Source organism: Scyliorhinus canicula, chromosome 21, assembly GCF_902713615.1.
Source record: "Scyliorhinus canicula chromosome 21, sScyCan1.1, whole genome shotgun sequence".
Lineage (NCBI taxonomy): Eukaryota > Metazoa > Chordata > Chondrichthyes > Carcharhiniformes > Scyliorhinidae > Scyliorhinus > Scyliorhinus canicula.
The window spans coordinates 58,227,234-58,254,387 of NC_052166.1; the positions used below are offsets into that span (position 1 = coordinate 58,227,234).

At 43.6% G+C, this 27,154-nt stretch overlaps 1 protein-coding gene across 3 annotated transcripts in view; it reads left to right on the forward strand.

The window, feature by feature from the left end:
* Positions 1-27,154, forward strand: part of gpr107 (G protein-coupled receptor 107) — a 115,751-nt gene that overhangs the window by 41,441 nt on the left and 47,156 nt on the right. For all 3 annotated transcript variants that reach the window (XM_038781741.1, XM_038781743.1, XM_038781742.1), the window contains exons 12-14: positions 1,205-1,322; positions 3,355-3,485; positions 5,572-5,615. In XM_038781741.1, coding sequence (XP_038637669.1) covers positions 1,205-1,322; positions 3,355-3,485; positions 5,572-5,615 — 293 coding nt within the window. The remainder of the gene's footprint in view (positions 1-1,204; positions 1,323-3,354; positions 3,486-5,571; positions 5,616-27,154) is intronic.

Consider the following 27,154-nt stretch of genomic DNA (forward strand, 5'->3'; position numbering starts at 1 on the left):
AAATGAACTTTTTAAAAGCTCTGCATCCTGTTTAATAATCAGGCCAAGCATTCTGCTCACTGAACAATATGAGTCTGCTTACGCATTCCTACATTCGCCAGCTTCTCTGCTGAGGAGACTGAGCTAACCGTTTGACAGTGGGCAGAAAAAATAAGATAACACACCCCAATGAAGTTTATGTGAAAATCCCCTAGTTGCCACATTCCGGCGCCTGTTTGGGTACACAGAGGGAGAATTCAGAATGTCCAATTCCCCCAACAGAACGTTTTTCTGGGACTTGTAGATGGAAACCGGAGTGCCCGGAGGAAACCCACACAGACAGAGGGAGAAGGTGCAGACTCCGCACAGACAGTGATCCAAGACGGGAATAGACACTGGGACCCTGGAGCTGTGAAGCAACAGTGCTAACCACTGTGCTACCCTAGGCAAAAAATTATTTCCTGGGATGTAGGCATTGCTGACAAGGCCAGCATTTGTTGCTCAGCCCTATTTGCCCCTGACCTGAGTGGCTTGCTAGGCCATCTCTGAGGGCTGTTGAGAGTCAGCCACCTTCCTGTACGTCTGGAGTCACATGTAGGTCAGAACCAATGAGAGCGGCAGATTTAACGTCCCTAAAGGACCTCTGTGAACCTTGTGGGTTTTTTTAACGACGGTTGACGATAGTTTCATGCTCACCATTACTGAGGCTAGCTTTGTATTCCAGATTTATTCAATGAATTTAAATTCCACCACCTTCTTTGGAATTCTCTTACATTTATCCTTACAGCCAGTTTCAGTGATGATTTTGGTGGCGGTGTGAGAACAGATCACTTCCCTCCCTCTTTACAGAGGATGGGGTGTGAGCAGCACCTTGGAATAATTTCAGAACTGAATGCAGATCATGGGTTATGAATCTTTGAGTTCAGTTTCTTGGGTTAGCATTTTGTGAACCCCTCAACTTGATTACTTGAGACATTACCACTTGCTGTTTAATAAGAGACTGCTTTATGTCTGCATTGAAGTACTCCCATTTGGTAAATATCTTTTTAGAAGTCAAATGGCGAGAACTCTGAGTATCTACTTAATTGGAGAGCACCAATTTTAGCCGGAACTCTTATGACCACAAAGACATAATTCCATCCGAGGAAAATGTCTTTGCCACTGACTGTCCTTGAATCTTCCTCTTGACTAATACTTAATGCTGTTTCTTTTTTTCCCCCTAAAGGTTGAAAGGCGCTCTCTTGTTCATTACGATAGCACTGATAGGGACCGGCTGGGCCTTCGTTAAACACATCCTATCGGACAAAGACAAGAAAATATTTATGATAGTTATTCCACTCCAGGTAATGCTGATTCCTAATGTCCCTTCTGCAGCATCCACACGTCTTTCATTTGTCAAGAGGTTTGAGTTTTTCTTCATTAATTCCGCTGTGAAAATCTGAACTATAGGCATGAGACCTTGCCGAACCTCGATGTGACTAGATGTCAGTGATCAGGACCTTTTTCGATCCTGAATGCAAATTTCTTGGGTGAAGTTTGTATTTTCTTTGAGAATGCTTGAAGGGCCAGTACCCATTATGCTGAATGTTCCACTTGGAAGAAATGGAATAATAAATCGTAGAACGATACAGCACAGAAAGCGCTCATTCTGTCCATCTTGCTTTTGCCGACTGAGAAAGCTATTCAATAATTCCCACTCCCCTGCTGTTTCCTGATAGCCAAGGATGTAGTAAATGAAGCATTGGTTAGGCGATGCCACATGGAGATTGTAGCAGGATTGGAAAACTGAGGTGGCAATGAGTTTCACAGATTTGAGGTCGCGTGCAAGTGGATTGAAGTTGGAAATAGTGTGATTGAGGATACAAGGGGAAGGATTGTTGGTGGGAGGGTTGGTTAGAGCGTATGTTGGGCATACTAGTCATCAATGTCATGAAGTTGACACTGGGTGATGCCACTTATTAGCACTTTGTTATGCTTTATTGTGTGCTGTTACCACCCAAGGTTTGTCCACCAGATTAAGGGATGGAGTATTGCTGGTGCACCTCTGATTTTCATGCAGTCTTGGACCACACCGACTGTGACTGTATTGACTGCTGCAATGTGATTTTGTTCATTTTTACCCTCCCAGTCATGGAGGATTGCCTAAATCTGAAATATTGTCACTTTGAAGGTTGAGAGAGATTCAAGGGAACAAAATGAATGTTGCGCCGTCAGTAGGGGGCACAGTTGGGTTTTAAGCCATGCATTTGTTTTGTTCAAACTCTTTTGAGAGACAGTAAGCTTTCTGTTTGCAATGGTGGAGGGGGGAATAGAAATTTTGGAGATGTCAAGCTACAGAAGGCAACCTCTAATTGTAATGAGATCGACCATACAACTGCATTTGAAGTTGTTTTTTAAACTTGTTGATGAATCTTGAAATATTGTCATTATCCATAATAATGCTTTTATGACCAACGAACTGTGTAAACTAGGAAAGACCAGGTGTGGCTCTCAGGTCCTTGTGTGTAAAACTGCACTCCTTACATCTTTGAAACAGACCAGACTGATGGGCTAAACGTTTCTCTGCTTTCCCCCTTGAACGAGGTTACTTGAGATGAGTTTAATGGATGTAATCTTGACCTAGTTTCTATCTTGTGGGCCCACAGTAAAAAGTGGGCTAAGTTTGCTGTGAAATTGAGTGTTATCTGGAAACTCCTGAAATGAGTTTTTCTGTGAAATGGAAATCTCACACCCGTCCAGTAGAGGGTACTGTGAGATTTTGCACATTATGTTTTTAAGCAGAGTATAACGAGTTTTAGACTGCATGCTGTACCTGACCAGAGAGTGCTTCATGTTAATAAAATTTACCATCTCTATTTTCCCAACTTCCCCCACCGCCTTGAGCCATAATTGATCCAAATCAAACTGCTTTATGCAGCTGAATTAATCATAGAATTTACAGTGCAGAAGGAGGCAATTCGGCCCATCGAGTCTGCACCGGCTCTTGGAAAGAGCACCGTACCCAAGAGCATCCACACCTCCACCCTACCCCATTAGCCAGCAACCCCATCCAAACTAAGGGCAATTTTGGACACTAAGGGCAATTTAGCATGGCCAATCCACCTAACCTGCACATCTTTGGACTGTGGGAGGAAACCAGAGCACCCGGAGGAAACACACTCGGACACGGGAGAACGTGCAGACTCCGCACAGACAGTGACCCAAGCAGGGAATCGAACCTGGGACAGTGGAGCTGTGAAGCAGCTATGCTACCCTGCTGCCTTTAAGAATGATCTTATGCAGGGACTTTGCTTAATCCTGGAACATTTGGTGAGGAGAGACATGTTTTCCCTGTGGCAGAAGTTAATAAAACTACTTTTTTTAAAAAAAAACTAGGTCCTTGCTAATGTTGCTTACATCATTATTGAGTCGACTGAAGAAGGGACGACTGAATATGGACTGTGGAAGGAGATCCTCTTTCTTGTCGATCTCCTGTGTTGTGGTGCCATCCTGTTCCCTGTGGTGTGGTAAGTGTGGCCATGATTTAATCCTGCTGATTTGGGTGTGGGTCATTTGATGATTTGTGCATTGGATGAGGAAGGAGAAGTCAAAATGTCCCCATAGCTGTCCAAACATCCCCCACACTGGAATCTGTTAGAAAGCAGAGCTCATGGAGTATTTGGAGTCGTCATTCAGATAATTCAGTTTAGCCAATTCAGGTCAAGTTTTCCATGTTGCTGTCTTGCTGAGTCTCTGGCCCCATCCAAGAAAATAAAGCTCAGTTCCTACTCTCTCTCTCGCTCTCTCTTTCTTTGTCCTTTCTCTTTCTCTCTCTTTCTGGCCCCCTTAGATCTTAATTTCAGAATTATCTTTTTGATGGAATCTTGTTTTTTTTATTTTATTTTTTAAAAAATGTTGCAATTAAAAGGCAATTTAGCGTGGCCAATCCTACTATCCTGCACATGGTTGTGGGGTGAGACCCACGTAGACACGGGGAGAATGTGTAAACTCCACACGGACAGTGACCCGGGGCTGGGAGGGTCAAACCCAGGCCCTCGGCGCTGTGAGGCAACAATGCTAACCACTACGCCACCGTGCCGCCCTTCATTTCATAATGGTTACGTGTTCATGTGGAAGAAACCCTTTAGTACCAATCCAATAGGCATTCTTCACGTACAAGTTAAGGCATCCAGTGTCAGAAACGCATGAAGCATTACCCAAGTCGAGGTCTAGTCAAATCTGACATCTGCACCAGGGTCTTGAGGAGAATCTGTGAACCATAGCTCACTCTATTAAGATCCAGACCCACCCAAATCTGAGTCTCCCATAACAGCCAGATCCCAGGTTCATCAGGAAGGATGCAGGGCATCTTCAAGCTGAAGCAGTGATTGACTTTCCTCAAGTGTTCAGGACCATCAGGCAGTGACTGAAAATTCTATATAGGTGCAGCAGATTTTGGGGTGTTCCCTGCCTGATGAGCACCCAAGCAGATGTTGATGGGATGCCCATTTTCCATAAACAAAACAGGTGGACAAATGGTGCCGTATTAGCTAAATGATGGGAGGATGTTCCATATTTTTTCTGCCAAAGGCAACCACAACTTTGAGAACCCATTTCTGTGGCTTGCCAGGAAACTTATTGGAGATCCAAATTTGGAGCTTGTTGCTCTGCCAGCTTTGGCACCACCAGAGGTGCAGATGGACCCTGCGTTAGCAGCGCAGTATGAGGAAGACCTGAAGGGAAGGCACTGCTTTGCCAGACGAAGATGATGACCTGTGAATTATTGGCTGGAGTTGAGCACCAGTGGCCTAGTTTCCCAGCCAGCTGCCCTGTGATGCAGCGTGTTTGCCAGTTAATTAGCTGAACAGAACTTAACTGCTTATAATCTTTAGGGTAATGGAGTTGTAATTGGGAGTGAATGGTGTGTAGTATAATTTCCTTCACACTTGGACCTGTGTACTTGATACTAAAACTGTATTGATAGACATTGGAGTATATGCATAATTTAATTCATGATACAGGTAGAATCACTATATACATCGTTTCAAGTTGTATGTTCATGTCATTCCTACTTTTTTATTAACTTTTTGTTTAGGTCATAAAGTTGTGATCTTAATAAAGTTGTATTCCAAATGTCTAAAAAAAATCTTCAAAAATCTTGGCTGGTTTAGCACAGTGGGCTCAACAGCTGGCTTGTAATGCAGAACAAGGCCAGCAGCGCGGGTTCAATTCCCGTACCGGCCTCCCCGAACAGGCGCCGGAATGTGGCGACTTTTCACAGTAACTTCATTGAAGCCTACTTGTGACAATAAGTAATTATTATTATTAGATGACACTGTTGATGATGTGGATTTGTATCATGTATTGCTTAATTGGTGGCATTTAGTATATAAAAACCTGTGCAGTCACTTGATAATTCATGAAATAAATCTAAAATATAATTATGGAATATAATCTATAAAATAAAATCTTACCCTTTCCAACTAAAAATCTCCAGTATTGTAAACAGGAGTCTTGGTTTAATTAAGTTTGTCTCCAGGCTTAATTTGACACTGCAGCATTTTTCTCCAAGCTCGAGTACACTCTAATTGTTATTCATCATTGCACTCACAGGTCAATTAGGCATTTGCAAGAGATGTCAGCTCTCGATGGAAAAGGTAAGGAAGAATCTAGAAATCGGAATGGTTGCTATGTAAGCAGTTTGAAACAGAACACAACCTCTGTGTACAGCCAAAAATGGGACAGTGCAGGAGATACATCGGTGTGAGTGTAAAGTATCAGAGAATGTGTTTTTGAAATCTACACCACATGAATTCAGGTTCTTTGATGCTTGCTTATCCCTGAAATAATGGACCAATATGGAAAATATAGCTCGTTTTTAAAAAAATTCCAGCAAATATCAGGGTGATGCAGTTCATCCATAAAGACTGAATTTCAGGGGAAAAAACAACGCATGTACAGGGATGGGAATGAAAAATGGCTGGGAAATAAAAAGGCAGATTGTTTTACCTGGTGTTTTATGCTGTTTTGGACGTTTGCAGTGATCTTAAAAATAAAACAGTGCAGGGTATGTGAAACACAACAGGTGGGACTCATGCATTGTCTGTGGACGATCAAAGTCCAACAACTTATTTCTCCTAATACAACCGGCTCCCTTCTACTACCTAATACAACCGGCTCCCTTCTACTACCTTGTACATGCAGCCAATCTACAGGTCTGAACTGGGGCATTGCAAATAGGGTGTTAGACATTATTCCAGACAATCCCGTTCTGACTTGACATCCACCAATTGACCTTCCGTCAGGGGTCATGAATAGCAATTCGGGTCAAGAACCTTCCTCAGGAAGTCCCTGTTACCACCTCACCCCTTCCAAAACCCGAGCCTACTGCTACAATCAGTCAATTGTTCTTCGCAACTGAGATAAATCAATATATGCTGTCTATCAAACCTGCAATGCCTGTGTTTGGCATGGTCAGTCCATCACAGCATGAACTTGATAAATATTTAGAGGAGCTACTGAGGAACAGTTAACACTTTGGACCTTCGAGTAACCAATTTTGCAGCAAAGTTGTGAGATATCGGCCATAACATGCAAACTCCGCACACACAGTCACCCAAGGCCGGAATCGGTCCCTTGTGCTGTGCGGCAGGAGTGCTAACCACTGTGCCACCGTACCACTCTTGGGGGGCGGGAGACGTGTGTGTGGAGGGTGTCCCATCCAAGGCTCAGCATGTGTCTTTAAAATAGTTACTCTGAAGTTAGAAAGGCTGTTTTTCCTTTTAACTCTTTCAGAGTAGCTATGAGCAAAGCTGGCAGAACCATCCCAAGTTAACGATTTAAATCATTTTGTCGGGTGGTTTCCAGCCCAGCACAATTATCCAGGGGAAGCTAGTCCTTCCTCACAATTGCCGGATAAAACCTTACATGGGAACTTGCAAGAGGAATTCCTCAGCTCATCATAGTGGGGAAGACAGCAGAGCAAAAATGGCAGGAGTTTGTATGCATAATTGAGGACACTGTACAGAGGTTCATCCCCAAGAAAAGAAAGATTATCCGGGGAGGGATTAGACAGCCATGGCTGACAAAGGAGGTCAGGAAATGTATCAAAGTAAAAGAGAGATCCTATAAAGTGGCCAAAAGCACTGGGAAATCAGAAGATTGGGAAGGCTACAAAAACAAACAGAGGTTAACAAAGAGACAAATAAGGAAGGAGAGGATCAAATATGAAGGCAGGCTAGCCAGTAATATAAGAAATGATAGTAAAAGTTTCTTTCAATACATAAGAAACAAACGACAGGCCAAAGTAGACATTGGGCCAATTCAAACTGATTCCGGAAGGCTAGTGATGGGAGACGAGGAAATGGCTGGAGAACTTAATAAGTACTTTGCGTCTGTCTTCACAGTGGAAGACATGAGTAATATCCCAAAAATTATAGAGGGTCAGGGGGCTGAGTTGAGTATGGTTGCCATTACAAAAGAGATGGTGCTAAAAAAGCTAAAAGGTCTTAAAATTGACAAATCTCCTGGCCCCGATGGGCTACACCCGAGAGTTCTGAGGGAGGTGCCTGAAGAAATAGCGGAAGCGTTGGTTGAGATCTTTCAAAAATCACTGGAGTCAGGGAAAGTCCCGAACGATTGGAAGATCGCTGTTGTAACCCCCTTATTCAAGAAAGGATCAAGACAAAAGATGGAAAATTATAGGCCAATTAGCCTAACCTCGGTTGTTGGTAAAATTCTAGAATCGATCGTTAAGGATGAGATTTCTAAATTCTTGGAAGAGCAGGGTCGGATTAGAACAAGTCAACATGGATTTAGTAAGGGGAGGTCGTGCCTGACGAACCTGTTAGAATTCTTTGAGGAGGTGACAAGTAGCTTAGACCAGGGAAACCCAGTGGATGTGGTCTATCTGGATTTCCAAAAGGCCTTTGATAAGGTGCCACACAGGAGGCTGCTGAGTAAGGTGAGGGCCCATGGTGTTCGAGGTGAGCTACTGGCATGGGTTGAGGATTGGCTGTCTGACAGAAGGCAGAGAGTTGGGATAAAAGGTTCTTTTTCGGAATGGCAGCCGGTGACCAGCGGTGTCCCACAGGGTTCAGTGTTGGGGCCGCAGCTGTTCACCATATATATTAATGATCTGGATGAAGGGACTGGGGGCATTCTAGCGAAGTTTGCCGATGATACAAAGTTAGGTGGTCAGGCAGGTAGTGCTGAGGAAGTGGGGAGGCTGCAGAAGGATCTAGACAGTTTGGGAGAGTGGTGCAGGAAATGGCTGATGCAATTCAACGTGAGAAAATGTGAGGTCTTGCACTTTGGAAAAAAGAATCCAAGCATAGACTACTTTCTAAACGGTGAGAAAATTCATAAAGCCAAAGTACAAAGGGATCTGGGAGTGCTAGTCGAGGATTCCCTAAAGGTAAACATGCAGGTTGAATCTGTGATTAAGAAAGCGAATGCAATGTTGTCATTTATCTCAAGAGGGTTGGAATATAAAAGCAGCGATGTGCTACTGAGCCTTTATAAGGCTCTGGTTAGGCCCCATTTGGAGTACTGTGTCCAGTTTTGGGCCCCCCATCTCAGGAAGGACATACTGGCACTGGAGCGTGTCCAGTGGAGATTCACACGGATGATCCCTGGAATGGCGGGTCTAACATATGATGAACGGCTGAGGATCCTGGGATTGTATTCATTGGAGTTTAGAAGGTTAAGGGGAGATCTAATAGAAACTTACAAGATAATACATGGCTTAGAAAGGGTGGACGCAAAGAAACTGTTTCCGTTAGGCGAGGAGACGAGGACCCGTGGGCACAGCCTTAGAATTAGAGGGGGTAAATTCAGAACAGAAATGCGGAGACATTTCTTCAGCCAGAGAGTGGTGGGCCTGTGGAATTCATTGCCGCGGAGTGCAGTGGAGGCCGGGACGCTAAATGGCTTCAAGGCAGAGATAGATAAATTCTTGATGTCGCGAGGAATTAAGGGCTACGGGGAGAATGCTGGTAGGTGGAGTTGAAATGCCCATCAGCCATGATTGAATGGCGGAGTGGACTCGATGGGCCGAATGGCCTTACTTCCACTCCTATGTCTTATGGTCTTATCATTGGGGTAGGAAACCAGGACATTGTGACCGAGAGGACTGGAGAAATGCTAATGTTGTGCCTTTGTTTAAGAAGGGTAGCAGGGATAATCCAGGGAATTATAGACCTGTGCGCTTGACGTCAGTGGTAGGAAAACTGTTGGAGAAGATACTGAGGGACAGGATCTATTCACATTTGGAAGAAAATAGACTTATCAGTGATGGGCAGCATGGTTTTGTGCAGGGAAGGTCATGTCTTACAAACCCAATAAAATTCTTTGAGGAAGTGACAAAGTTAATTGATGAGGGAAGGGCTGTAGATGTCATATACATGGACTTCAGTAAGGCGTTTGATAAAGTTTCCCATGGCAGGTTGATGGAAAAAGTGAAGTCGTATAGGGTTCAGGGTGTACTAGCTAGATGGATAAAGAACTGGCTGGGTAACAGGAGACAGAGAGTAGTGGTGGAAGGGAGTGTCTCAAAATAGAGAAAGGTGACCAGTGGTGTTCCACAGGGATCTGTGCTCGGACCACTGTTGTTTGTGATATACATAAATGATCTGGACGAAGGTATAGGTGGTCTGATTAGCAAGTTTGCAGATGATACTAAGATTGGTGGAGTTGCAGATAGCGAGGAGGACTGTCAGAGAATACAGCAAAATATAGATAGATTGGAGAGTTAGGCAGAGAAATGGCAGATGGAGTTCAATCCAGGCAAATGCGAGGTGATGCATTTTGGAAGATCTAATTCAAGAGCGGACTATATGGTCAATGGAGGAGTCCTGGTGAAAATTGATGTACAGAGAGATCTGGGAGTTCAGGTCCATTGTACCCTGAAGGTGGCAACGCAGGTCGATAGAGTGGTCAAGAAGGCATACAGCATGCTTGCCTTCACGGACAGGGTATTGAGTACAAGAATCGGCAGGTCATGTTACAGTTGTATAGGACTTTGGTTAGGCCACATTTGGAATACTGCGTGCAGTTCTGGTCGCCACATTACCAGAAGGATGTGGATGCTTTAGAGAGGGTGCAGAGGAGGTTCACCAGGATGTTGCCTGGTACGGAGGGTGCTAACTATGAAGAAAGGTTGAGTAGATTAGGATTGTTTTCGTTGGAAAGACGGAGGTTGAGGGGGGACCTGATTGAGGTCTACAAAATTATGTGAGGTGTGGACAGGGTGGATAGCAATAAGCTTTTTCCAAGAGAGGGGGTGTCAATTACAAGGGGTCACGATTTCAAGGTGAGAGGGGGAAAGTTTAAGGGAGATATGCGTGGAAGGTTTTTTATGCAGAGGGTGGTGGGTGCCTGGAACGCTTTGCCAGCGGAGGTGGTAGAGGCGGTCACGATAGCATAATTTAAGATGGATCTGGACAGATATATGAACGGGCGTGGGACAAAGGGAAGTAGATCCTTGGAAAATAGGCGACATGTTTAGATAAAGGATCTGATCGGCGCAGGCTGGGAGGGCCAAAGGGCCTGTTCCTGTGCTGTAATTTTCTTTGTTCTTTGTTCTAACAACCTCCCAACCTGGGGTATCTAAAAGAGGAGAAGGAAAATTAATCCAAGTTCTGGAATGTGCGGTAATAGCATTCTCTTACAGTGCTGTCATTTATATTTGATTAATCATAACAATCAGCTTCTAATTTCCACATAATTAAAAAAAATATATCTTATTATATGTTGGGATTGATGGCAAATTTGCTTTTACATAAAGGGCTTGTCTATGTAAAATTAGTTAATCCTGTGGATCAATATCTAATACTTGGCCATTTGAAGTGGATGGATTAAGCGCCTTGAACTTTACCAAGTCCGACATTCCAGTTCTGGCATTTATGTCTGGGTGGGATGTGTGTTGGGGAAACATTTTCTTTAGCACCGTGTGGTATTTTGACTTAGTTCCTGAAAGTGATCCTCTTCCACGTTTAGTTTGTGGTACTCAGAGTGTTACTGGAAGCCAGGGAGAATGCTGTGTTCACACGTTTTATTGATCCCATACCAGTATTTTCTTTTTAAAGCTGAAGATATGTCTTTCACGAGATCAAATGCCCAAATATTTTTGACAGCATAGTGCTGTTATTTATTTTCATCTGCAGAGCCAGTGCACCTAATCGCAAATCCATTTGAAGAAATCTAGCTCCCCATTGACTCTTTGCCTATCAACTCATTTGAGCGTGTAGTGGGGAGAGAAATGAAGCGGTAGTCTCTGGTGGAGTTTCCCAGATTGTTTATGGTTCGTTGAGTGCTGAGCTATATTTTGGATGTCAGGCGAGAGATTGAACGAGCAATTTATTTCTGTGGAGTATTGGGAGAGGGGCACAAGTGCAGGATCTGTAGGGCAGTAAAAGTGCTTCACAGGTCCCAAGCATATTGCAAAATTATACGTTTTGGAAAACAAAATAGAATTTGTACTCTCTCTCTCTCTCTCTCTCTCTCTCTCTCTCTCTCTCTCTCTCTCTCTTCCCCCCCCCCCCCCCCCCCCCCCCCCACTTTCTTTGCCTGTGCTGAACTATGTTTTTGCGTTTCGTTGTCCTACTTTTCCTCCTTGTTCCTGAATGTAGATCTCTGCAGTTTATTTACCACTAAATCATTGTTGCAGTGGCTCTGCTTGACTGTCCAAGTGAATGTAACAGGAGAGATGCCTCCTTTTCTTCCCTAGCTCTGTCATTGACCAGCAATAGCGCGCAAAATATCCTGTTGATCCCTTTTTCACAAAAATGAAATGGAGGAGCTTCAGACTGAAAGAATATTTTTGTGCATATCTATCATCTTCTCTGCAAACATACTGGACTTGAGTAGTTTAGAAAAGTTTATTGTACCTGTGCAAGTTAAGAGGCACAGTGTGTTGGTGCTCCATTGCTTTGCCCCATTATTTTCAACACATTAAATTCTAATCTTTGTGGAATTCTGGCTTCTTTAGCCAAATTTAAGACAATTCCCAGGATCTGGTGAGAATTTGGATAATGACCTCAGTGTAAGAACTACTGGTCCTCAGGGATTTTTTAAAAAATTATTTAACGGGATGCGGGCACCGCTATCTGGGGCAGCTTTTATTGCCCATCCCAAATTGCCCTTGAGAAGGTGGTGGTGCGCCGCCGCAGACCATGTGGTGTAGTGTAGGTACATCCACTATGCTCCTAGGGAGGGAATTCCAGGATTTTGACCCAGCGACAGCGAAGGAATGGCGATATATTTCTAAGTCAGGATGGTGTGTGGCCCGGAGGGAAACCTGCAGGTGGCAGTCTTCCCATGCATCTGTGGGCCTTGTCCTTCTGGGTGGTAGAGGTCACGGGTTTTGAACGTGTTGTCGAAGGAACCTCGGTGAGTTGCTGCAGTGCATCTTGTTGATGGTACAGACGGCTGCCACTGTGTGCGTTGGTGGTGGTGGGAGCGGCTGTTGAAAGGGGTGCCAATCAAGTTGAGCAGAGCACCAGACTGGAAAGAATGAGGTGTTCGCTGGAAGAAAAGATAATAAATAGAATAGATTACGGAAGGACTGAAATGTGCAGCAATGATATTTGGTGCTAAAATCATTAAAGTAACCATGAACGATTGTGACAACAGAGAATCTCTAAAAACAACAATGGGAATCTTTTGATAGGCAAACCCCACCTTCTCACTACATTCTTCATTCATCCCCGTGTAGAAACACCTCCGTTCTGCTACTTATTCTATCAAATATTTTGCCTGTTCAATTAAAAGGTTTGATTTATTACTTTCTTTCCTTTGAATTTTCCATTTTAACTTAATTTTCAACGTGTCTCTCCTGATATTTAAATTCTTCTCCACGGTGAGCAGGTTGGCTTTGGTTTGCACCTTCTGTTGAAACCCTTCCCATAATTGTTGAATTCAGTAAATGCATGGGTTTAGAGCATTGCACAGTTATTATTTACTCTGGAGGCGTGAATGATAATCTGGCTGCCTACAGAATTGATACTTCATTTATCATATGATGATTCCCCTGTAAATTAACATTTAAAGGGCACCGCTACCCACTTCACCCTGTTCAAGTGCTTAAAAAAAGACTAACAACAGCACAGATTAATATGCAAATCGATTCCAGAAATTTTAAATGTTGATGGGATTGCTACAGATTCAACCTACAGCTGTCAAAATGAATTTCTCTCAGAAAAATGGGACTTGTTCCGTTTTCCATGTAATCTTTGCAAGCTGAGAAAGAATTTTCCCACACAAAATGGTTTGGTAACAGCACACAAGATTTCTCATTTTGAGATTGTACAGCAGCACAATAGAATAAAAACTGAACAGGTTGGCACTCTGTTCATCAGAGAAGACTAAGTGGTGACTTGATAGAGCCTTTATGAGAAAGAAGGGATTCAATAGAGTAGCTGTAGAAAAGAAGCTTGCCCTCATTGCAGTGCGACCAGAACAAGGTAGCCACAAATATGAGCTAAGTCATTAATAAACCCGTCAGGGAGTTGAGGAGAAAAATCTGAACTCGGAGGGTGGTTTGAATGGAGGATTCAAGACACTGTCTGAGATGAATAGCACCGATGCATTTCAGGGAAAGCACATAAGCACAGTGGGGGGAAAAAGGGATAGAGGATATGCTCATGGGGTTAGGTGAAGAAGGGAGGCTTGTGGGTAGCATAAACACCAGTATAAACATGATGGACAGAGTGACCTTTTTTGTACTGTAATTACTTCAAAAACTGGTCTTTAAAAGTAAATAGGTTTCAGAAATGTATCAATTATAGAATAGAATATCTAACAGTGCAGAAGAGGCCAGTTGGCCCTTCGAGTCTGTACCGACCTCTGAAAGAGCACTCCACTTCCCCGCCCCATCCCAATAACCCCTCAACCTAACCTACGCATCCCTGGCACTTGAGGGGAAATTTAGCGTGGCTAATCCACCTAATCTGCACATCTTTGGACTGGGGGGGAAAAAATGGAGCACACGGAGGAAACCCACGCAAACATGGGGAGAACGTGCAGGCGGTCACCCAAGGCCAGAATTGAACCCGGATCCCTGGTGCTGAGAGTCCCTTAACTCATACTTTATCTTCTCTAACTACAGGAAGTCGTACAGGTCACCCGACCAAGCTGCTAATCCCGAATGCCGACCGCCACTCCAGCAAAATTCGCTGCTGTGCAATCGGAGAGGTGAAGGCCAAGACATCGGTCTTCCTCCTCTCCATGAGCTCTGGCTTCTCTGAAACCCCAAATATTGCCACCAAAGGGTCTGGGTCCACCTCCTCCTCCACTATCCTGGCTAAGACCGCGAACACTCCCGCCCAGAGTCTTCCCAATTTTTCGCAACCCCAAAACATGTGCGCATGATTCGCTGGTCCCTGCCCACACCTCTCACACTCATCTGCTACCCCCTGAAAGAACCCACTCATTCTCGCCCGAGTCATATGCGCCCTGTGCATCACCTTAAACTGTATCAGGCTCATCTTTGCACAAGAGGAGATCCTGTTTACCCTTCGCAGTGCCTCACTCCATACTCTCCAATTGATCTCCATTCCCAACTCCGCTTCCCATTTCTCCTTGATCTTCACCACCCGCTCACCTCCCTGCTCCCCAGACACTTGTATATATCCCCAATTCTTCCCTCCCCTTCCACATCCGGAAGCAGCAGTCTCTCCAACAGGGTGTATCTCGGCAACCTAGGGAACCCCCTCCAGACCTTTTGTGCAAAGTCCCTAACCTGCAGATACCTGAACTTACTACCCCTCGGCAGCTCCTTTTTAAAAAAAAAAGTTATTCCTTAAAGTCACAAAGCCAGTGTATAGAGTGGACAGGGCAGGCCCTTAACCCATCTCCCTTATTGCGCCAGAAACCAATTCAAGTTCAAAATGAATCCAATTCGTGGTCCCCACAAAAGAGACAGAATAGATCCGAGCTGCCAAGAACAGGCATTACACCTGATCTTTGGCTTGATCTTAGTCAAAAGGCGCACTCAAAGCCAGCAATTTGCAGCTGGCTGACATCACAAAACAAACTAATCAAATTAGTTAAACAGCTTTCTCTACTTTTCTGACTCACCTTGTTTGTTCTATACCCGCAAAAGTACAATTAAAACAAATATGTGTTAAGTAATTTACCAGAAACAGTTCATTGTCTGTTCTTAGAAAATGCATTTAAGAACCCCCCACCCGGGTGTTAATCCTGTTGCATTTCTAGAACTTGTGTTATGCAAATGAGCGTCTACTGAATTAAGAGGCTAGTTAATGGGATGTGCAACTTGCACCCTTATTGTGTGTGTGCGCCTCTTATCCTACTGAACTATAAAGCTGTTTAACTAATTTGATTGGCTGGCTTTGTAATGTTTGCCAGCTGTAAATTCTACTGAAATACAGCAGCCAATTTTCACGTAGCAAGGTCCCATAAACAGCAAAGAGAAAATGAGATAATTCTCTCCGTTTTTCCCATTTAGTAAAAAAACATCAAAAAATATTTTCCGTTTATATGTAAGAGTTCATATTACTTTTCAAATTCCACCTACTCTTTCCATATCTCCTGCCTACAAGCATCGCCTGATCTACCTCCCACGTGTTCCCTCTGTATCTTGCTCCTGGCGGCAGCTCTGTGGGAGATCTATTAATAATTTAGTACATTTTTTCGCATTGGTTAATACTTTTGTTATACAACCATGTATTGTCAGACTAAGTGTGAGCAAGTCCACGGGACATCTGCAATTAGTAAATAAGCTAGGTAAGAGAGGTAAAGGCGCCATAGTCTCACATGACCAGAGGCTGCTTTCCCCTTTGAGGGGGAGAGCTGAGTGGTGGTAATTTAACCTGATGGTCACCACACCTCAGGCGAGGGGCAAGGTTGAGAAGGCAGGGCCTTCATGAATAACCACAGCCGGTACGGGAACTGAACCCGTGCTGCTGGCCTCGCTCTGCACCACAAACCAGCTGTCCAGGTTAAACCGGCCCCTCCCAGTCTCGGAAATAAGGCTGAGTTGCTGATGGCACAGCATGTTGAATGTTGTGTAGGAGTGCTTTAACGTAAGTTCGTGTCTGCAATTCCCCAAGCACCGTGGGTTTCAAATCTCAGCTGCAGTATAGTAGAAAGATTGAGGAGGAAAGCTTGAAGCACAGACTACTTGGCCGGCTTTCACAAATGTTTGGCGACATGGTGAAGGCATAACTGCAAGTTTCAAGGCTCTCCTCAGTCAGGGGTGGCGCACGGAGGGGGCTTTCTGAAGAAATGGATGAAATTCTGACTAATCTGACCTTTTCTTCACTACTTGAGCCTTCCTCTGCCTTCACCAGCAGCTAATTAATAATACCATTCTGCACTAAATCTCTAGGTAGTCCAGAGTGGCTGATGCTTGTATTTTCCTTCATTGCATTTTGAAATTCCAAACCTCTTCAAAACTCCTCCTTTTTGAAAACTCCCCATGTAGGAAATCATCAGCTCCCTCTCTGAGCAGCTTGTCAGCTCTACTGATAGGCAAGCCTAAATTTTAGGATCCCATGGCAGAAGTTTGCCAATCATTGTGGGGCTCGGAGTTGATTTTCTTTCTCTCTTTTTTGCACTCTGGGATTTGTAGTAGAAACACAAATTTTGGGAAAGTGAATGCCAACCTCACGAGATGAGTCAGGGTCTGTCAACAGAGCCTAGAACTGGGTCCAGTGAGTGGGAAGCTGGGCTGTCTGCTCTTTTATTTTTTCAATTCTTTCACAGTATACAGGCATCTCTGGCAAAGCCAGCATTTATTGCCCATCCCTAATTGCCCTTGGGATGCTGGTGATGAGCCCCTTCTTGAACTGCTGCAGGCGATGTGGTGTAGGACACCCACTGTGCTCTTAGGAAGGGAGTTCCAGGATTTTGACCTTGTGAAGGAACAACCGTATCATTTCCAAATCAGGATGGTGGGTGGTTTGGCGGGGACCTTGCAAGTTGTGGTGTTCCCATGCATCTGATGCCCTTGTGCTAGCTTCTACATGGTTCAGGAAGGTGCAGTCATCACCTGATGTGAAGCAGACCATTGCCAAGAGTTGTGCTGGAGTTCAGAGAGTAAACTGACAATAGTTAGGTTTCATGAAAGCTCCAGGGATTTATAGTCAAAAGCTGAGAATATATTTAAAAATATTATACTAAATTTCTAGTTGAGAGGCAGGAGCTGTAAGCTATTGAGTACAGTGAGTAATCAACATCATTACTGAAAGTAGTTTGAGATTTTTGGAACAACTTAATGGCAGGCTCTTCTGGGAGATGTTTTTTGTTCATTGGCGGGATAGAAGCAAATGCAAAAATTATGTCTGTGAGTATGTCAATTTACTGCATTTGTTCCATTGACTGAAAAGGTTAAATGACTGTTACAATGGTAGATCTGCAATTGCTGCATCTCCTTTCCAGCGCTAACGGTCAGTATTATATTACAGATGAAGTGTCTTTGTGGGGACAGCAGAGCCCTGTTAGAATTCCAGTCACTCCATCCTGCAGCTGCTGTGTTCTGCTTGAAAGGCAATCATTAGGTTTGAAGCTATTTGGCACATGCCAAAGGCAGAGATCTTTTGCGCACCAGCCTTCCGCTTAATAAATGCAGCACTCTGTTACAATATAATGGCCAACGTAGCCGGGAACTCTCCCAGACTGGCTGCTTTGTGATGAGATCCCTCTGCTACCCAAGACATGATGCAAACATGTATTTAGTTTTTTGATTGCTTTCTGTCTAAGCAGTTGGTTAATAGCTTATCGACGTAAAGCGCACTCAATAAGTTAAAACCAAAATATGCACTTTTCTGTGGTTTCTCTGCTCAGCAGCCACCCCACCCCAATTTTTGTGGACACATTGTTGATTGCCGAGTACTGGAACCCGTCAGGACCTCACCCATTTGGCGATTCTTTGTGTTTGAGCCTAGGCTGCAACGTACCACAGCTAAGTACGTCCACACATGTGCATTTTCCACTCTGGTACAATGCACTCCAGTTGAGAGGACCAGGACCAAATTATCTTTTTTTTGTGTTTTCAAATTGGTTTTTACACCAATTGCCATTCCGCAAAAAATACCTACCAGAAAGAAAGTTTACCTAAAACGGGAACGCCCCATTTTGACAGTTCCCTTCCCAACTGAGTCTTGCTCATGGCTTCACCCTCAAAAAGGGATATTGCTGCCAAGACAGAACTTCGTCTCTGGTGTTGTATCCCACAGGCCTGAGCACCAACGGTGTGAATCAGTAGACAGCACCATGGGAAGTCAACTACTTTCTAAATAAGTAACATGCACACCTCAAACATTCATCTGATCCTGCAGGATTGTTTTTTTATAACTATTTTATTCGCCTCCTTTTTCACATTTTCTCACAAATTTACTCCCACCCTCAATGAACAATAATCAGTAGCGAATGCAATGTCAATCCCCATATCAATAACAACAATCCCATCCTCCCACCAAACCTCCAAGCAGCAGTCCACATGTTAACATAAACAAACAACAAAAAGGAATCAGGAATCACCTGTAGTCCCTATTAACACACAGTCTCCCTCCCCCCCAACCACCCCCCCAACCCTCCCAACCACCCCCTAACCCTCCCAACCACCCCCAATGTTCAATGTAATCCAATTCTCGAAAGTACATAATGAATAATGCCCATGAATTGTAGAACCCCTCCATCCTTCCCCTCAGTTCAAATTTGGCCTTCTCAAGATTCAAGGATTCGAGCAGATCCCCCCGCCATGCCAGGGCACAGGGTTGAGAGGTTGATCTCCATCCCATCAGGATCCGCCTTCGGGCCATCAACGAGGCGAAGGCTGCAACATCTGCCTCCGCACCCGTTTCCGACCCTGGCTGGTCCAACACCCCAAATATGGCCTCCTGAGGGCCTGGGTCCAGTTTCACATGCATCACTTTAGGGATTACCCTAAAAACCTCCTTCCAGTAATCCTCTAGCTTTGGACGTGACCAAAACATATGAATGTTTGGACATGACCAAAACATATGAACCACAACGTTCACACGCATCTTCTACCTCCTCAAAGAGCCGGCTCATCCTCGCCCTTGTGAGGTGTGCTCTATATATCACCTTCAGCTGTATCGGCCCCAACCTCACGCACGAGGTGGAGGCGTTCATCCTCCAGAGCACCTCACATTAGAACCCCTACTCCATACCCTCTCCCAACTCTTCCTGCAACTTTGCCTTGATCCTATCCAGCGATGTCTTCTCCTCTTCCAAAATAGCCCCGTAAACCGCCGACACTACCCCCTTCTCCAGTCCCCCTGTCATTAGCACCTCCTCCAGCAATGTGGAGGCTGGCTCCACCGGGAAGCTCTGTATTTCCTTACTGGCAAAGTCTCGAACCTGCATGTATCTAAATATTTCCCCCTGCTCCAGCCCATACTTCGCTCCTAGCTCCTTCAATCCTGCAAACCGATCCCTAAGAAACAAATCTTTAAGTGTTCTAATTCCTTTCTCCACCCATCTCCGAAAATTTCTATCCCACTTCCCTGGCTCAAATCCATGGTTCCTCCGAATCGGCATTTCCCTTGACCCTACCCCGAACCCGAAGTGCCAGCGAAACTGTCTCCAAATTCGCAACAAAGCTATTAGTACTGAACTCCTGAGTATTTCCCAGGGTCATCGGGAGCGGCGTTCTTGCTAGCACCTTCAATCCTGACCCCAGACACCAACTCTCCTCCATTCTGACCAACTGTGTGTCGACCCCTCTGACCCAGCTCCGTACCTTCTCCACATTTGCCACCCAGTAATAATACATCAGGTTCGGAAGACCCAAACCCTGCCTTCCTCTCTGTAGTAGCACCTTTCTAATTCTGGCCACCTTCCCTCCCCATCTTACCTATACTCTCAAAAAAATGCGTTTGGCAGGAAAATCGGCAGGCATTGGAAAATAAACAGAAATTGCGGCAACACATTCATTTTAATTGCCTATACCCGACCCACCAGTGATTGAGGGAGACCATTCCACCTTGCCAGATCAGCTTTAATCTTATAGGATTATTAACAATCCTAATATTGTGCTATGTATGCAACAATTAGACCGTAAACTCCAAAGAAATTTGCTCAAAGGCACTGTCTACTTTCATGGTATCAATTGGTTATTAAGATAGTTAGTGTCTTGAAACCTTCTGAAACCTGTGAGTGCTCTTTTAAAGGGAACTATACAACTGTCCGCTTGTTGTATTGAGCTGGTTTCTGTTTCTTTCCTGTTGTAGTGGCCTTGTATTGTGCAGCTTTTTTCTTGGCAGCATGCATTGGTGCTGGTTTGGAAGCAGATCTTCTTGGATGGGGCAGTGCTGTGGAAAATTGACAAAATTGCCGAGGCAAATTGATCATTGTACAAAGTAGTTCAAGCCCAGGAACACAGGCAATCACTTTGCTGAGCACCTTCGGTCTGTGCGCATTCAGGACCCTGACCTTCCCGTTGCTTGCCATTTTAACACAAGACCCTGCTTCCATGCCCACATGTCTGTCTTTGACCTGCTACAATGTTCCAGTGAAGCTCAATGTAAACTGGAGGAACAACATCTCATCTTCCGGTTAGAGCCTTCCGGTCTCAACATCAAATTCAACAACTTCAGATGATTAAATCTACCCCACTTCAAACCATGTGTTTTCATCCCATTTCATTTTGACTTTTTTATCATTTCCTTCTCTCCTGTCTTTCTTTATCTCTCTCTCTCTCTCTCTCTCTCTCTATATATATATATATATATATATATATATTCACCGCCCCACCCCCCCATCTTATCCACCTTTCATTACCCTTTCTCCACTCGTTTCCCCCTTCCCCTCCCCCCACATCTACATCTGTCACAGTTTACCCTCTGTTGTTAGTTTCTCTGCAGTTTGGCCATCCACACCTTTTGTTCTCTCTGGGGACTGCCATTGGCACTCTTTCCCCTTGCTTTCTGTGGCTATTAGCACCCCGTTTCCCTGGGTTTCTGTGGCTATGAGTCATCTTTCATTCTCACTCCACAGTATAAATATTTCCCAATTTCTCTGTCTTTAGCTTTGACAAAGGGTCATCTGGACTTGAAACGTTAGCTCTTTTCTCTCCCTACAGATGCTGCCAGACCTGCTGAGATTTTCCAGAATTTTCTCTTTGGTCCCAGGAACACATGTTCAATATTGGCAAGTTAGGAGTTAAAAAGAAAATCGGATTAACTTTTTTCAATCAAAGGATAAAAGTATTGGTGTCATTATAAATGAGTCCTCAGCATGTTTAATAACTGTTCTGAAGAGCGAAGGATTAGAGGAATATAACTGGACAGCGGGGAGTCTGGTACGGTGGAATTAACCATTGGAAAAACGAATGGGTATCATGGCCTTTATCTGTATCTATAAATTAGCTCTTTCTATGGAATGAGGGGAAGTAAATCAAAATTTAACAAATGCAAAAGGAGCAGCATTGTATTGCCTGTGAATGTATTAGAATGAAAACAAAACAATTATATAAATTGTAATTAAGTCATAGTGACAGAGAATTTTGTCCAAAAATAGAAAAGAGTGCAAGAATAGATAGTTTAAACACAGAGCTCTCAATAAATGACCTTTGGGTAATTGGAGCTCCTGGTAGCTGCACAAGTCATTTCAGATGAAGTGTATGTCTGCTGATCAGTTTTCAGATTTACACAGCAATGCAGCTAGTGCATGAGTTTTTAACTTTTATATATAATTTAATTAAATTCTTGTCCAGGAGGCAGAGAACTACAGCAATAACTGGTTTCCTCCATTAGCAATACACACATTGCTGGATGGATATTTTTGATCACCATTGTTGCAGGATAGACTGCATATTTCTGGGAATTCACAAATGCTGAAATAAACTTGTAAAAGTAAAGCATAATTTGATATTTACTACACAAACAACAGAAATCCCTGTGCATCTCTGCTATTATATATGGTTTTAAACCATGTCATCAATGTTTGGATGCACTGCAGTTAACAAGTATTTATCAAATTTCTCATGTGTGGTATATCGATATTCAGACTCTCCTCTGGACTCACCATCCTAATTTCTAAAAGATAATGTCAGCTACTCAAAGAGAAACAGTGCAGATTTCATGTACACAGAAAAGAAAAACATCAATTCCTAAAGCTCAGATGTGCAGTTATATCCCCCCAGTCTTTTCCCCAATCTGACCTGGGCATTGTCCAGAGACTGTCCTGCCAGATAAGAATGAAAACCAGACAGCAGGGTTCTCCAGGCCGATTTTTGCACCACTGTGCAGCTGATTATGGATAGTCATTGGCAGGGGCCTGTAAACAAGTTACCCGCATGCAGTCTTGGCCAGGAATAGTACACAGCTCGGTAGGACTGAGAGGAAGGAAAGGAAATTACAAGAGTCTACCCCATGTTAAAAAAACTCACAATTTTTTCCATTCCAGAAGCAAGCTTCAACTTGTAGCTTCATGCCTCCCCCCCCCCCCCCCCCCCCCCACCTATGTGTATTATAGACTACTGTTTGCAAATGTCTCAGTAGATTTATTGGTTCCCCTTCTATCAGAGAGAGATATAGAGAGATATATATATAAAGATATATATATAGAGAGAGATATATAGAGAGAAAGATATATATATATAGAGAGATAGAGATATACATAGAGAGAAAGATATATATATATAGATAGAGAGAGAGATACAGAAAGAAGTGTTTAGTGAGAGTTTCGTGCTGTGGCAATAAGTTTGAAATAAGAGCAAAGTTACAAAGAAAAGTTCTTGTGATTGAGAAGCTAGGATGAAGGCCAAAGGCCCAGAATGCAATGGGCCAAGGTTGAAAACCGTGGGAAAGAATGTGAGGCAAATTAATTTGTATTTGCACAATGCAGAACTTGGTTTACAAAAACCTGTAACTTTTGGTCAAGGGCCAACACCTGAAGCTTACTTGAGCATCACTTGCCTGAACCTACTGCAATGCAACCTTGTGCATAGTAACAATACCAATTGTGCACATTTTACATCCAAAATGTGAAAAAGTTTGGGAATTTTCAGTATTATCTTCTGATCTTTATCTGTGGTTTGTGTCTAGCTGTCTCCATACCTGTGTCTATTTTAGTGTTTGTGTTTCACTCAATAGTTGAGTGGAGGGGTTACATGAAGCCTGTGTCTCGCTCCTTAGCCAGTGGCTCAACAATGCCCTCTTCTTTCTCATATCTGTGTGTCTGTTTGTTTATAAGTCTGTATATACTGTCTGGCTGTATGCAGTGGCCACTGATACTGAGGAGACTGCATACCATAGAATTCCTACAGTGCAGAAGGAGGCTATTCAGCCCATCAAGTCTGCAACGACCCTCCAAAAGAGCACCCTTTTTAGGCACACTCACCCTGCCCTATCCCCTCAACCTCGTAACCCCAAACAATCTACACATCTTTGGATTCTAAGGGGAAATTTAGTATGGGCAATCCACCTAACCTGCACATCTTTGAACTGTAGGAGGAACACTGAGTACCCAGAGGAAACCCACATAGACATTGGGAGAACCTGGAAACTCCAGTCACCCAAAGGCAGAATCGAACCTGGATCCCTAGCACTGAGGCAGCAGTGCTAACCATTGTGCCATCGTGCTGCTCCCTAGAAGGTGGCCCTTAATGAATAACCTCAGCTGGTACAGGAATTGAACCCGCTGTTGATCTCGCTCTGCATCACGAACCAACTGTCCAGCTAACTGAGCTAAACTGGGCCACGTCCTTCTTGATAGATGCATTTCTGTTAAATCATCAGTTAAAGCTTTGGCTTGAGAGTTATATTAAACATTCATTAGCTTTAAACAAGGAGCATTGCTCATTTTGACTTTACAGATATTCAAAACTTGCTGAATGAACAAACTTGAAATTCCATCTCTCGATCCATCAGCAGAAAGTTTTGGCACATTGCACCTTCTAGGCAGTATTCGCAACACTTGCAGGCATGAGAACAATGAGTGTGTGCAGCAGTTGCGTCAGGGGGTAGTATTGACAGCTGCTATGCAGCAAGTATGACCAGAAACAAATAGATTAAGGGCCCCAATGGAGTCTTGTAAAAAGTGAATCTGGCCTCCAGACTGAATGAGTAGCCCAGCTGCAGATCATTGAAATAACAGCAAAAAGTGCTAGAAATACTCAGCAGGTCAGGCAGCATCTGTGGAGAGAAAAAGTAATTAACATTTCAGGTCATGATGACCTTCCATCAAAATTTTCATCAGTTCTGATAAAAGAACATCTTGACCTGAAACGTTAAATTTGTAGCTCCCGCAGTATTTTGCTTTTGGGGTGGATCATTGGAAGATGGGAGCATGCAGAATAGTAAGCTGCTCTATAATTTTGACATTTGCCTTCATGAAAATGACTGCCTTCAGACATTGCGCTGTTGAGGTTCTGACCAAATAGATCCACAGCAAATTGCTGAGGGGCCTGCTTGAGACGTGTGCCGTTGATTGTTGCATTAGCTTTACTATTCACAATATGTCATTTCATCTATTTTAAACTGACTTGTCAATACGATGTAATGCAAGTGTGAAGGGAATGTGCTAACTTTTGGCCGCAGCTGAGCAGTGCCAATGTCAGGCAGTCTGCTTTGATACATGATGAAAATCTCTCCTGACAGCTCAAGCCAAAATGATGGATTCGGATAAACAGGCAGGCAAGGATAAGTTTCTGTGCACCATGGTAACCTTTCAGATTTTGCGAGCATTTGTATTGTGGAATATGGGATCTTTCTTGCTTTCCCCTTCTGTCCCAAAGTTTAATTTATGATGAGCATTTGGTAAGTAAGACAAAAGAAGAGGGAATGTGACCTAGATGCGCTCAATTGTGTCCTTCAGGACTATCATCAGCAGAGCTTGACAGCATCCTGGCTGTTGGAGAAAGATGCCTGGAAAGATGTAGGGAAAACAACTTCCCAAATTAGTAAGAACATGGGGTGGTGGGGAGGGCCGTGGAGGGGAATCCAGACTGGAAAAGTCTTATTACAGAGTGAAGATTAATTCTGTTTCTAATTTAGATTAACCCATTAAGCAGAAAAAAAAATCAGCTGGTGGTTCCTGTAAGAACCCCGCTGATACTAAATACGAAGATAACCCAAAACCTACAAGGGTAACTTAGAACACCGGTTCTTAGTGGTGTATATTTTCAATTTGGTATTCTGAGAGAAAAGGTATGCGAACCAGGGAGGAATAGCCCAGTTGTTGTCTGATCACTTATAAGAAAAACAAAATCACACAACAAGAAGGACTAGAATACACTGCAACACAATTCCTCTGATGGCTATACACACACAGTATTACATGAAGTTACCCCTTGGTTCCCAACTACCTACGTTTAATGAAGTCAGAGACAACCCTTTGTTCCCAAACGACATTTAATATTCTATAACTCTATGAGCTAAATCCAGCAGATAATTACCATTCACTTGTTATTTGGCCACGTTTTGGGAAAACCGTCTTTAATTTTAGCAAAGACAGAATCTTCTTGGTTCACATTTTAGATCTTAATTGGCTGCCTGTATGGCTCTAACTTGTTTTCAGAGGACTATTTCTGCAGCTGGGTGTGGCTGTGATGGTAGCTACTGCAGTTCTTCTCCAATTATTGTACTATGGATATATCATTCTTTCCCTTTGATGTTACTCACCCTGTGGATCCGGCTTTTAGCGTGTATGTTTCAATTTCCTTTCTGTCCATTTTGAAGTTACCTCTTCTAAACCCCATTGTTTAGGTAAACACTTACTTTTCTCTGATATGCCAATTCGCATATCAAAAGCTCTTCCGACAGCTCCCTATATCAACTCCCTTTTGTTTATATTATCTCAGTTTCATTTTTTAAAGCTTAATTTTCCCAAATTCTTAACATTCCATCCATGATTGCTATCTGGTGACTTCTGCTGCCTTCGGTGCAGGCATGTGAAGATCAGGTGAGAACTTGAATGTGCTTGGGTTGAGGATGCTGGACAAGTGGGGCAGAGAAGTTCATCTCTGATGTGCAACATTGGATTTTAGTTCACAATCTATTGTCATATTGGCCAGGATTTTGCAGTGGTAATGACAATGAAACTGTCAGCATTCGCCATTATTACTCTCAACGTCTGGAGTCTGTACATGTGCAGAGGCATGGGAGCACAATGGTTAGCACTGTTGCTTCACAATGCCAAGGACCTGGGTTTGATTCCCGGCTTGGGTCACTGTCTGTGTGGAGTCTACACATTCTCCCTATGTCTGCGTAGGTTTCCTCTAGGTGCTCCGCTGTCCTCCCACAAGTCCCGAAAGATGTGCTTGTTAGGGCAATTTTGAATTCTCCCCCAGTGTACCTGAACAGTCGCCGGAGTGTGGCGACTGGGAGATTTTCACAGTAACTTCATTGCTGTGTTAATGTAAGCCTGCTTGTGACAATAATAAAGATTATTCTTATTTCACTTCGCCTGCCTGCCATCCTACAACAGACCTTTCCCGATTCTTTCCTCCCCTCCCCACCTTCCTATTTGCTGAAAACGTCATCCAAATACGATGTAGTATAATGGATTTGAAAGGTTAACTCTGTTTCTGTCTCCAAAAATGTTGCCTCACTTGCTGAGTATTTCCAGCATTTTCATTTGTTTCGCTATCTGAAAACATAAATTTTAACTTGTTTGCTTTGTGTACAATTAGTTACCTACCTACTCTCTGACATCATTGCTACTGCAGGCCAGGACACACCTTTGACTTAGCACCAAAGTTTGAGGAAAAGGGAAGACTATGCTACAGAGGTGGCTAGACCTTTGTGGGCAGCTTTCTTCAAGAACAGTAGTGAGCACCCTTGCTTTGTTGCTGACCATAAAGTCCGGACCATTATATGTGGTGTGAACTTTTATGAATTGCAATTCAGTTAGCAGAAAATTAAGGCCACTCTGACATCTGAGTTTAATTTACTGATCTAGGTTAATGCCTAATCTAGGTCCAGTATTTTTCAATTTTTTTTTCCTGGGGCCCATTTTTACCAACCGGCCGACCTTCGGGACCCACTCTGGCCGACCTTCGGGATCACGCCGGCCGAAATTTGCGACCCATCCTCTTACCTTTAATGCGAGAGATGAGCCTGCTTGGTCCTCATTTACTTGTTTGCTGCTGGAGGATTTGCAATTACGCCCAATGCACATGACATCAGCATTTGGGGCGAGTGACCTGCTCTCTGCCTCGCTTCAGGCAGGAAGATTACAATTAATTTTTAAAAAAATCTTCTCC